Below are 13,311 nucleotides of genomic sequence, written 5' to 3'. Positions count from 1 at the left end.
CAGTTGTCCAATCCCTGATCAAGCCCCATTTAGATAACTGCATTTTGTTTTGGATGCAGCAACATAGGAAGAATATTTTGGACCTAGATGGGGTACAACACAAACTTCCCAACCAAGTTCCAGGCTTTAAAATGCTAAATTAGGAGATTGCCTAGGAGATTGTCTGCATATCCCATCAAATTAAAAAAAAAAATTATTCCAAGGCTAGATACAGAGGAATTACATCTACTGGTCAGAACATCCAGAACAAAAGGGCACAATCTTCAAATTATAACCAGTTAATTTAGAAAACACATTTCCCCCCGCTCCACACAGAAATGTAAATTTCTTTTCCTAAAGACTAGGGACATGAGGTCAACTGATTTTTTTTAAAGAACTAATATTGATGTGTGTGTTTTATGCCAGAATATTAAGGAATGTGGTTTTTAAATTTAAAATTAAACTTTATTTACAACATGGTAACAGGCCCTTCCGGCCCAACGAGTCCGCGCCGCCCATTTTAAACGCAAATTAACCTACCCGTATGTCTTTGCAATGTGGGAGGAAACCGGATAAGGAAGTTCTGATGAATGGCAGAACTGTCTCAGGAAGGTTTACTTCCATTTCCATGCTGCCAAAATATGGAAAACTTCAGAATGCTGTCCAGGACTCGGTATTGTAAAATAAGTGAGTATTTTACCATAGTCATTTTTTGAGTCAATTAAGATTAATAACTTGGATACAGACTTGTGACCATTTATTTCAAGAAAGGGGCAACTTTGCGTGACATTAAATACTGGACACAGGAAAGGCAAGCATGCATTTTTTTCTTCTAAAAATACATCACATAATTTATATTCCATAAGAGCTTTGTGAAGTAATTAATTGCAAACAGTTATTTCTCTTTATTAGCTCAGAGTTGAATCCAGCTTAGATAGATAGGAAAAAATCTGGTTTCTCAGATGGTTGTTTTGGGTCCTGGTGAAATGAATTGCAGGAGCTTTCTTCCAGTTTTCTTCTGGATAGGTGCCTAAAGTTCAGATCTTTACTCAAATGTGATATGGTAATTTTGAACTTAGCAATTTATCCCATGACCACAAGGGAGAACATTTTGAGAAAAATAATAAAATGTATTACCAATATTTTCACTGAGAGTTTCACAATTGCTAGTTATCTATGGATCAAATCAAATTAATATTCTGTTGCTTCATTTCTCACCTTGCTGAAAATCATAAAAGTAAAAATATATCTATCATGACATTATCAGTTGTTGATAGTTAAGAGACCTTTATGATTCATGAATATTACAGAAGTTTTAAACAATAGTTCTGATCTGTTATTTGTGACAAGCATCATTAAGTTCTTGATACTGGCATACCATCAATATTGCACTCCATGAAAAAGGTGAAACCTTTCATATTTCAACACCTATTGTTTACATTGAATGTTCTTAATTATATTATTAGAAATTTCAATATATGCCTTGAAATTTCACATCCGAACCAAGTTGCTGTACGTTACCACTAAAACATTTTTCTTGTATTGTTAATCAACCAATCTAGTGCTAAATTTATTATGTGGTAATTGATTTGGTTCTGGAACATATTACATTCCAGCATCACACAATTTATATCTGTATTCAACAAATGTGTTGTTGAACTTTTGTTCTACCAAAATATTATGTTCCCCTGTTTTAGATCAAAGGGGCTAGATTGAGACTTAGTTAAATCAAGTTCCAAAGCCTCATATTTTCCATTTATATTGAGATAGAAATCAATAGAAATCTCATTGTAAGAGACTTGTTTCTTCAGAAAATAGAATGTTTTAAAATTTAGATTTACATTGGAAATGCGATTTCTCAGTGGATTTCCAATGGGCACAAAGTGTAGTAATTACAAGTGATTGGCATAATCTGCCAATCTACTCCATAAATTCCACTCAAATTAAGTTGTAAAATTCATTAAGCTACCACATAAATACCATTTGTGATCATAACAGGGATTAGTTTACATTGGGTTATGTAATGAAGATTTACATCATCCCAAATATATAAGCAGGCCCACAATCTGCTGACTGCCAAATTCAATTTCATATTTTTATCAGTTTTTAAACTATGTCCAAAACTTTTTTATATATGTTGCATTCCATTACAAGTACTTTCAAACAGCAGTATAAATTATATGCCAAGCCACAGGTATAATCACGTAATTTTATACAAATAAATCTGAATGATCAGAAAACATTTCAGTTGAACACACTATACATTTGGTGACAGGTATTAATAATTATTAAATACACTAAAACTAAGTATTTGACAATATATACTTAAAACTATGAATGTTATCACTGAATGTTATATATATCTAAGAAAGAAAACCAACATTCAAACAGGTCACCAATACACCAGTGTATTGGGAAAAAATAAAATTAGAGTAAAAAAGTGCGATTTTTTTGTTTCGTTAAAGCTGGCATAATTCCATCTCTGCTCCTTTCACTTAAAAGTAATAAATCTTATGGGGACAATTTTCACCCCCAAAAAATTACATTTTAAATTTAAGTTGCAGAAACAAAACAACTTCAGATGTGTAAAAGGTAAATTGTGAACATATGTCTAAAACATAATCAATATTATTTTGCCAGAAGGAGAAACTGAAATTGCATGATGGATAATATATTCCTTATTAACAATCATCAGATCTTAATAAATGGTTAGCCTTATGAACATTGAACATGCTCAGAAAAATTTAGAAGCAATTCACTGATAATCCAAGACTGAATGCTCATATAGTATCACTGCGGTAGTCTCAATGGATTTACCGGTCCTCAAGTACTTAGACAACACAAGTAGTTTGTCAACAAAATATGTTAAATTTACAATCCATATGCATCTATTCTCCATTTACAAAAGTAAATTATAAATTGGTGATGTTTTATTACTTGAGTATTAAAGTAAAAAAAAATTACCAGCAGTTACCAATTCTAATATAGCTGAAGACATCTTTGGGTAAAAGTATCTTTTGAATTACGTGGAAGTACCCAACGTCTTGAGTTATTTTCCAATAAATGACATGTAAACATGTGTCCATCAGTACCCTACACTCTATTGCAAAAACTTAAGTCAAGGATAGTCGCATGTCTGTAAAAGTTAGTTCACAGAGTGATCAATTAAGTTAATTGATTAAAAATATGTTGGATGATTTGTAGGCTGGAAAAACAGCAGAAATTTGCCTGAAAGAAAAACACTGCAGCTATTTCAAATAAGAATGTAAATAAATGCATAATTTGTGAAGGTATAATAAATCAATACGTATAAATTTCTTCTTTCTCCATCTAATATGATATCTTTTAACCAACTGCAAAAAAAAAATCAAGATAAAAATTCCATCATAGCTCATATTTGCTATAGGCTCTCCAAACAGGAAGTCAACAATACAAACATAACAACTTATAAAATATGTGTATGCCTATTTATATATACTTAAATTTGGTCACTTTTTTCCATTTCCAATGTTGCAAGATGAATATTTGTCAATAACTATGGCTGATATGATTAGTATTTTTGTTAAAGCAAACATTTATTGATGGACAACACAATCCTTTACTTCATACCATAAAAAGGCATATATTCAGCAGGTGCAAACAGTTCACTACCTCTGACTGTTTGACATACGTGGAACTGTATTAGAATATAGCATTCTCAGTTTGTAACAGTCTGTTCACCATGGATACCATGGAGATTTTCTAGTCTTGTCAGCAGTTATCAAAGAAAGACTATGTAATTTGCAGGGATTAGCCCTGTTTTGCCTTCATATGTTCCTTGTAGCCATCCTGGTTCCACTGATGCATGCACTAGGGTTTAAACAAATGGAATCAATTTATTCATCACTCAATGTACTTCAATTTAATATCAAATCTTTGCTGTTAAAACAAACAAGCTCTGAAGATAATATAAACTTCTCAAAAAAAACAAGCTGGTTTCGCTCCTTGCACAGCAGTTATTTTAAGAAAATCAAAAAATGTCTAAGATTAGACCTTCAAAACTATATAAAACTATATCAAAATATGCAATGGAAAATTCTCATAATTATAATACACAAATTTGATTGGCACTCACACAGTTTAATGAAATTGACCTCAAAACCACAAGAAATCAGAAATAAACAGGTTTCTTATATTAAGCCCACAACAAAGTTATCAGTGCATGAAAAATGAGAAGTTAAAAAAAACAAAGCCACCAAATTTGAAAAGAGCAAGTGATGATGATTGGTTGAGAACAGTTTGGGTTTTAAATCCACGACATCACAAGAGAAATAATGGCATAAAGACCATGAGGCGTTCTACTGTTGCAGTTCTGGGAAAGAATGAGTTGTATTAAAAATGTGAACAGTGTAAATGCACATTTAATAACATCAACGTCAGATGATGGTTTATTCATATTTGGAATCTACACATTACTGGTTCTAAGAGTGAAGTAATGCTGGTATATTCAGATGAGATTTGTATGGTTGACTTCACCAATCTTGCTTGACCAGATCGGTGAGGTCATTGACTTTTTTTTAAGCATTGGGACTAGGCCTACAGTGCCTCACTACAAACATGAATCTCCCTTGCCAGCTCCATCCGTTGGTGCTTTATCTCGGCAGGGTGGGCCTCCTGCCATCTCTGCTGTAAAGCACCTCCCTGCTGCTCTCAACCTCTTCCATTCAGATGAAGAACTGTTGAAACCTACCACTCCATCTATCCTTCTTCCAGCACTGATGTGAATTAATGACCATCTCCCCTTTAAGAGCTGGAGCTTTGATGTTAATTGTTGATGTTTCAGCTACACAGGAGCACATTATTGTTGAAGTGGCAAGTATTTAATGCTCACTAATGAGGAAATCAAGGTGCTACACATTTTAAATGTCAATGAGCTTGTGCTCAAGCAATACAAACAAAAAGAACACTCAATTGCATGGAAAGAAACCTGTGGGATCCCCTTGCAGCATCATGCTCATAAGGGTTAAAAGATTCTTGGGTCAGTCCCTGAACTCTTCATGAGAAAACAAAAGTCTTTATGACTTTACTATTTTAAATGGAAAAAAAATTAAGTCCATAAAACATATTGGGGATGGGGATGCCAAGTTGGAAAGCTGATGAAAATATTACTACTTGTCAAATAATCACTGCATTGCAGGCTGCCTCTTCACTGGCATGGTTTCTTTGTGCAGTTAATACTAAACTTGGTTCACTCTACACTGTTGCATGCTTCACACCTACATCTCACGGCCTGCACATACTCCCTGTTATTTAACCATGATGACCACAACCCCAAGGAGCAACTCAGTGTCACATTTCTCCTCCCCAACAAAAGAGTGGTGCACAATGAAGGTATCTAGGAAGATGGATCATTACTGGAATAGTTCTTGTTGAATGCATAGTTGGCAACCAGACCGAAACGATTAAGATATCATCCTACTTAACCCTCCTTCTCATGTCACAGTGTCTCACAATCTGTTGCTATTTACAACCTTCAGATAGTGTCAGCAAGCACTTAATGTTTTCAATGTCCCTTCACTTCAAACTTACTTATGTGCCCCTTTCCTTTTTGATACCAATGAACACCAACTTTGTTAGGCATTGGAGGAATATCAAGAAGATAGTGATGATGAAAACATCATTTGCACACTCTAGTTAGATACTGACACTGTAAGATTGGAGATGGAAACTACATGCAATAACATGCAGGGCACAGTCACACTGCACCCAGGGCAATGGGCAAAGATATCACAGATGCCAGCTTGATAGAGGGCAAGGTCACACAAGTTCTGTTGCAGATGTATCAACTTTAAGGAGACGGTCTACAGAAGGCAGCTGATGAATACAAACAACAAACTACCTGATGCATTTGAGAACATGATAGACAAACCTGAGTTCAATATCAAAGACCATAGAGAAGCCCTATTCCAACCTGACACAGGGCATGCAATGTGAAAGTGTTAGTTAACTCCATCAGCCTAAAGTTTTAACCCAATCAAGATGAAATAGCTGGTAAGTGACATCTCAGCTCATATTGCAGCACCAGTGGAGGTTCAGACTGATGTTCTGCGAGGTCATCTTAATGCCACAAAAGCTCAGACTCCAGATACCAACGTTCTGAGGGGTTTCAGAGTGGTGCAGCAGTTCTTCCACCAACAGGTTACCAGGATCACTTTTGCTCTACCCTGGGAGTGGCAGTGACTGCAGGCAGCGCCAGCGTAAAATCCTTTCTCCCAGGATGCGTCCTCTCTCCCCGCCACTCCAACAATGCCATTGTTGTTGTCTGTCAATTACCAACGTCATACAGCTGAACAGGTAGAATTTGACAGCAGGTCTTCTAGTACTCAACTTTGTCCTCCAAGGCTATTTGAATTCTGCTTCACTGATAAACCTCCAGTAACCTTACTGTTCAAGAACAGTGTGGCACTGTTAAGAGTGTTAGAATAGGGCAAGGCACAGAGAAGGCAGCCAAATAAGGGAATAGACAATGGTGATTAGTTGGTATGTGTCAGCAGTATGGTGCAAATTTAGTTATAAATTTGTTTTAGAATGCTTCTTTTGTGTTGGTTTTAATTTTGCATTGCAGCCAAGAGAATAGTACGGTGGTCAGCGAGAGAGGAAAGTTGGGACCATGGGACTGTTGGTAAATGGAGAAGTTGGTTTAGAATTTCTAACATTCTAATCAGTTTAGCTTTTCCGAGTACACCCTGTATGGACTGGGGTTATGTAGTTATCTCCTTTCTATTCCCTCTTCTACCACTGTTCCTCCTCCTGATGCTCCAGCTCCTCAGCTTCTGTCCGTTCGCTAATGTCTGTGTGCAGGTCTCTGTTCACAAACATTCAATTTTAATGGCAGATCCGATAGCCACTAAGCTAGGAGGAAGGGTGTCACCAGGTGTCAGCATTGTTCTGTCAGTGCAGCCAATTATACAGTTACGTGTTGTGCTGCATTGCACTGGGCCACACTAATGTTCTGGGATCCAGTTTACCTGTTGAAAATTCATTAGGAACAATGCAACTGGCATATGCCAGGGTAAAATAGCATTGATGACTTAGTATTTACAAAGCTTTGCCAAATTTATAAACTTGCAAACTTTTATTGCTAAAATTTTTCTTCAGTACAAAAATGCTAAACTGAGTAAATAAAACCAAATAATTGATAAATGCCGAAAGCGTACATTTTTTCAATGTACAGGACAGCAGAGAAAACTGATGGTGACAGCAGTAAAGACCGGTTTGGACATGAACCTTGCATTCAACAGAGAAGGTCACGTGAAGAAAGCAGTTTATAATGACAAATTTCCAACTCAACAATCAATTTCAGTTCCACTTCTAATGGGATAATATAAATTCTTACTTGTATGTGAAGGACAAATTAATAAGGAAACATTGAAATTCTGAAATAAAACATGCTTTTGAAAATATAACTATCTTCCAAAAATTTAAAGCACTATCTATTAACAAATTCACATTTGAACAGTTAATGATACAGCACTTTACTTAATATATTGATTTCACGACAAAAACATTTTATGCATAATCTTAGAACTCACCATTAGTGAACATTGCCCCCTGCGGGAAAGAAAGCTCATGGCTGTGCTCTGCTTTGCAAGCATACATGGCTTTGGCATGGCTGTTTCAAAGACAGATATAATAAAATGCATGTAATTTAGTTACTAGTAAGCTGACTACTTCATAATAATAATCAGATACTATTTGAGAAATACTTCATAATATATATTGGGCATTATATGGTAACTATTTTAAACTAATGTGCATTGTATGGTTACAAACATTTCAGTCACAAATCTCTCTTATGACACTTGAATTACCTATATGCCATTGTTAACTGTAATTATGGTCTATCTCACCAGTGGGCTTGAATGACTATTCTGATGTACATTTTCCAGTCAGCCAGTGAAACTTTGAATTGCAAATATAAATGTTTACTGTTCCTAAGTTGCGAAAGGATATATCCTGCTACTCTTCACTTAAAATTGATGGTAATGCTTTATTATCTCCCATTTGTCACTCAAATACAGCAAATCATGGGGTTAAGGTTTTTTTCTCTTTATTTGTTTTACAGAACTGTTTAAGTAATTAGCTGAAGACAAACACCAAATGTGGGCCCCATTTACAAACACACTGCATCAGAACTTGATTTTCTATGTCATTGCTCTCTCTCAGATATAAATCAATATCCAAATACCTCAGCTGGATCAAAACTAAAAGTGACACATTCATCATTTTGTCAGCATTATACACTCTTATAGAAAATATTTCACGTCCACTTGAACTACGAACACCAAATCTAATATCACTGTCATGCTCAATAACCATGGACAAATGCCAGCTGCGAGTTGTCCATATTGCGTGAGCAACCAACAAACACAGATGAGCTTTGATAAAATGGTGTAATTTTGTCAGAGAACTTCAAGATTTTGTTCCAAACAAAAATTGCTACGTCCACCTGAGTGCCGATTTGTCACCTTCTTTGTGAGCTTATTTAGCAAAATACACTCATAAAAATGTTACACACGAGATAAAACAAACCTGCTATTTGCCAAGAGATGGGTAAAAGTTGAAGGGTAATGTCGGAGCTAATTTGTATTTGATTTTAGTGAATTTGGAGGCACAAGCTGCAAGTTGCTAGAAGCACAGTAGGGCAGGACTTCAAACTGCCCACCGTGCCTCAGAATTCACTTTGCCCCACGAAGGAAGATAGAGTCCATAAGCAGATCTACAGCTCTATAAAAAACATCGGTTCTAGTTTTTTATAGAAAGCTCTCCTCTGAAGAGAGTTCAAAGCATCCTAAATGAACATTGTGCAGAGAGTGACATCATTCATTGTGGCAAATATCTAGCATTTGTGGGACATACCATGCATATATGGACAGGTGTAACTTCTCAGACATCACAAATTGCTCAGAATGACAGTGTTTCCTCAAATTGTGCATAAGAATACTGAAATTCACCCTATCGAGCACCTCAAATGAATTCCTGGGCCACTATTTCAACAAATTGGATCAAGACTATGAAAGAAAGATCCGTAAGGGAAGCTTGGGGTTGCTGCCTAGGGGATATTGACTGTTGAGGTAATGGTCTGGTTTCTACCTTATTCATCCCATTAATATTGTAAATCTATTAAGCCTGAAGTATAAATATTCTTATAATTTTACAAGCAGCAATATAAAAATACTTCCAACAAAAAAATGAAGCAAAGACTTCCCCTGAAATGCATTCCCAATTTGTAGTCTAACAGTTTTGAATAAGGAGTCACAAGCTAGAAAGTCATATAATCCACTTTTGGCAGGTTATAAAGATTGGCATTAAAGCTGGAGGAGCTCAATAACCTCATTAGAATTTGAGAAAGAATGACTTAACAGATCTGTAATTGCACATGGGAGTGGGACCTGGATACTCGTGGGAACCACTTAATTCTTCAAAAGACTCCTGATACCTCAAATCGGTAGACTGTGTACATGTGACTAATAAAGATATCTTATTAAGAGGAAAGGTTGAACAGGTGAGGCTTATATTACTGAAGTTTAGAAAAGTAAAAAGTGACTTAATTGAAATACAAAACTATGAGAGTCTTAACAGAGTAGTTATGGATGTCTCCTCTTGTGAGAGAATCTAGAAAGAGGCATCACTGTTTAAAAATAAGGGCTCACCCATTTAAGCTAGAGATGAGGTAAACATTTTTTTTCTCTCAGAGGACTGAGAGTCTTTGGAACTTTCTTCCTCAAAGGAGACAGAGACAGATTTGTAGGGCTAAATAGGAATGTGGAATTGAGGTTACAATCAGATCAGCCATTATCTTATTGAATGGTGGAGCAGGTTTAAGGAGCCGAGTGGTCTTAATTTGTTTGTTCCTTTACATATTTGATAAATGGCAGCGATAATTTAATTTAGTGATAAAGTATAAGAATGGTAGAAATATGAACTCAAAACACAAAGTGATCTTCTTACCGTCTGGAAGAATTTTGTTTAGGAGTGCCAATATTTTCAAACAACTGAGTTCTGGATGCAACCCTAGAGAGATGGGAAGATATTTTTGCAAATCAAGTTAGTTGAAAGAATAGACTTTGGTATGACTATGTACATTAGACGTCATGCTTTTGGTATAATGTTAATGCATTAAATTCATCAATGTCCATTGAAGCAGACATGTTCCAAGAAGTCAGGACTATTTTTTCATCATGGTATAATAAACAGAATAATTTGAAGAACAAAAAAAGCTCAGGTGCAATTCCTTATCATTATTAATGCATCTACCTCGTGGTTGATATCTTGCTATCTTTCTTAACATTTCCTATCTTCAGTTTTGCCCTCTCCCATACAATCTACCCACACACCCTACTTCAACCCACACTAAGAGTGGGCCTTAGAATCAAGTACTAAGTTATTGTTGAGGACTGAGTGATAGCCATTTGTAGCAGTCATTGAGTGGATTATGATCAGGATGAACTATTTAAAACATGCATGCAATTTACTACCTATCAGGAGAATAAGATTTTCCCCCAAAAACATTGACTTCTGTAGTTCATTATATTTTTCTCATGATTTCTTTTGAGATAAATGTTCATTCATAAGGTTTTAAAACACTGACGCCAATACTTGTTTTTTTTAAAAATCAGTTCAAGTGCTGAAAATTGAATCCCAAAGATGTGCCTTAGTAGGTTAATTGGCCATTTGAAATTGCCGCTAGCGTATAGATGAGTGGTAGAATCTGGGGGGAAGTGGATGGGAATGTGGGGAAGATTCAAATGGGAATAGTGTAAATGGGTGCTTGATGATCCATGCAGATCCAGTGGGCCAAAGGGCTTGTTTTTGCGCTGTATGACTTTATGAATGTTTCTTTACTGAGCAGCTAGCATTTCCAAACTGTATATTCCATGGAATGCACACAATGAGATGCAGGAAGGACTCAATTTGATCCTTGGCATATAAGGATAGAGCTTGAAGACTTGCATCATTGATTGTTACAAGCTGGTGAAATGTTTACCTCACAAATAAAGGAACGAAAAATGGAAAAATAAAATTTAAAATGTAACTACTTGGTAGTCTCAGAGAGCACCAAGTCTCTTCATAATCAGTAAACCATGTCTTGAAAGATTCCACAAACAGCAAATGCAATGGATGACTAGTCGTTTTATGTGTTGTTTTTGGTGTGGAAAGAAGAGCTAGCCTAGATTATGTATTCATGTGCACATGACGGTAAACTCCACTTTGACTTTGATAATGTACTATTGCCAACTCTGAGAGTTTGACTTTATCAAGTGACTTTTTGACCATATGGTATCAGATAACGTGATGTAGGCTCCCATATTGTAGACTTTCATGACACAGACCCCCATGGCTTCCACAAATTTGAGTGGAGTTACTTTATAAAGTTTATCTTCTTATTAAGAATCTTCATTTGTGATTTTGTGAGAAATTCTAAAAAAAATCAGAATGCCATCCAAAGGCAGAGAAAGAGGGGAATTGATGGGGGGTGGGCGAGGGAACCATTCTACACATCCTTTCCCCCCTCACCCAACAGGCCAGAACATGCACTCTATTGACATCCTCCCTCCCAAATCCATTCACAAATCTTACTAATGCTCTAAGTCTCATTCCCCAGCATCTCTGCTGTAATTGTATCTGCCTCCTCTACTTCCTCTGGCAGCTCGTTTCAAATATGCACCTCCCTCGGTGTAAAAAAACAACTTGCTCCTCAGTACTCCTTGAAATTTCTCTCCTCTCACCTTAAACCTGTGTCCTCTAGTTCTAGACTCCTCTGCCTTGAGAGAAAACGATTTTCACTATCTATCCTATCTATGCCTCTCAGAATTTTGTAAATCTCTATAAAGTCAGCCCTCAACCTCCTACATTCCAATGAGAATAAACCCAGCCTATCCAATCTTTCCCTATAGCTACAGCCCTCCATTCCAGGCAACATCCTGGTTAATCTCTTCTGCACTCTCTCTATTGCTACTGCACCCTTCCTCTGGTGGGGCAACCAGGACTGTACACAATGCTCTAAGTGCGGTCTAACCAATGTTTTGTATAACTGCAACATGACATCCCAACTCTTATACTCAATGCCTCAGCCTAAGTAAAAAAAAATGCCCTCTTCATTACTCTTTCTACCCGTGTCGCAACTTTCAGGGAACTATGGACTTGCACAAGGTCTTTCTGTACACCAATGCTCTGAAGGTCCCTGACATTTACTCTGCATGTCTTAACAGAATTTGCCTTCCCAAAGTGCATTACATCACACTCATCTGGATTAAATTCCATAATGCCACCCCACCACTCCACCCATTCTCCCAGCTCATCTGTTCACGGTCTCGATCAACAACCTTCTGCGCTACCTATGACCACCAATTTTTCCATAGTCAGCAAACTTACTAATCATACCCCTTATATTCTCAACAAAGTAATTTATATACATTACAAACAACAAAGGTCCCAGCACCGATCTCTGTGGTACATCACTGGTTAAAAATTCCCAGTCACTACTGCCCTCTGCCTCCTTTCATTCAGCCAACTTTCCATCCAGTTCACCAACATGCATTGGATCCTTTGCGCCTTATGGACCAACCTACCATGCGAGACCTTGTCAAAAGCCTTACTGAAGACCTAGACAGTTTAGGAGAATGGGCAAGGAAATGGCAGATGAGATTCAATGTTGAGAAATGTGCAGTTGTACACTTTGGAAGTAGAAATAAGCGGGTAGATTATTATCTAGAAGGAGAGAAGATTGATAGTGCGGTAGTACAAAGGGACTTGGGGGTACTCGTACAAGATACCTTAAAAGTTAACCACCAGGTTGGATCGGTGGTTAAGAAAGCGAATGCTATGTTGGCATTCAGTCTCGAGAGGTATAGTGTATAAAGTAAGGACGTGTTGATGAGGCTCTACGCGGCGCTAGTGAGGCCTCATTTGGAATACTGTGCGCAGTTTTGGGCCCCGCATCTTAGGAAGGATGTGCTGACGTTGGAGAGGGTTCAGAGGAGATTTACGAGAATGATTCCAGGAATGAAAGGGCTTAAGTATGATGAGCGTTTGTCGGCTCTTGGACTGTACTCGCTGGAGTACAGAAGGATGAGAGGGGACCTCGTAGCGACATTTAAAATGTTGACAGGTAAGGATAGAGTAGATGTGGCTAGGCTGTTTCCCTTGGTGGGCGTGTCCAGGACCAGAGGGCACAATCTTAGAATTAGAGGGTACAGTTTCAAGACAGAGATGAGGAGAAGTTTCTTTACCCAGAGGGTGGTGAAATTGTGGAACTCCTTGCCACGCACAGCAGTGGAGGCCAGATCAGTG

The 13,311-nt window shown here is 37.1% G+C and overlaps 1 protein-coding gene across 2 annotated transcripts in view; it reads right to left on the bottom strand.

Annotated features, from left to right (window-relative positions):
• Positions 1–714: 714 nt before the first annotated feature.
• arhgap42a (Rho GTPase activating protein 42a) overlaps positions 715–13,311 on the bottom strand; it is a 231,924-nt gene continuing 219,327 nt past the window's right edge. For both annotated transcript variants that reach the window (XM_052026620.1, XM_052026621.1), the window contains 3 exons: positions 9,970–10,032; positions 7,551–7,630; positions 715–3,828 (listed from right to left, as the gene is read on the bottom strand). In XM_052026620.1, coding sequence (XP_051882580.1) covers positions 3,740–3,828; positions 7,551–7,630; positions 9,970–10,032 — 232 coding nt within the window. In that variant the 3' untranslated portion in view covers positions 715–3,739. The remainder of the gene's footprint in view (positions 3,829–7,550; positions 7,631–9,969; positions 10,033–13,311) is intronic.

This window comes from Pristis pectinata, chromosome 11 (assembly GCF_009764475.1).
Source record: "Pristis pectinata isolate sPriPec2 chromosome 11, sPriPec2.1.pri, whole genome shotgun sequence".
Classification (NCBI taxonomy): Eukaryota; Metazoa; Chordata; class Chondrichthyes; order Rhinopristiformes; family Pristidae; genus Pristis; species Pristis pectinata.
This window is presented reverse-complemented; position numbering and strand designations above follow the sequence as displayed.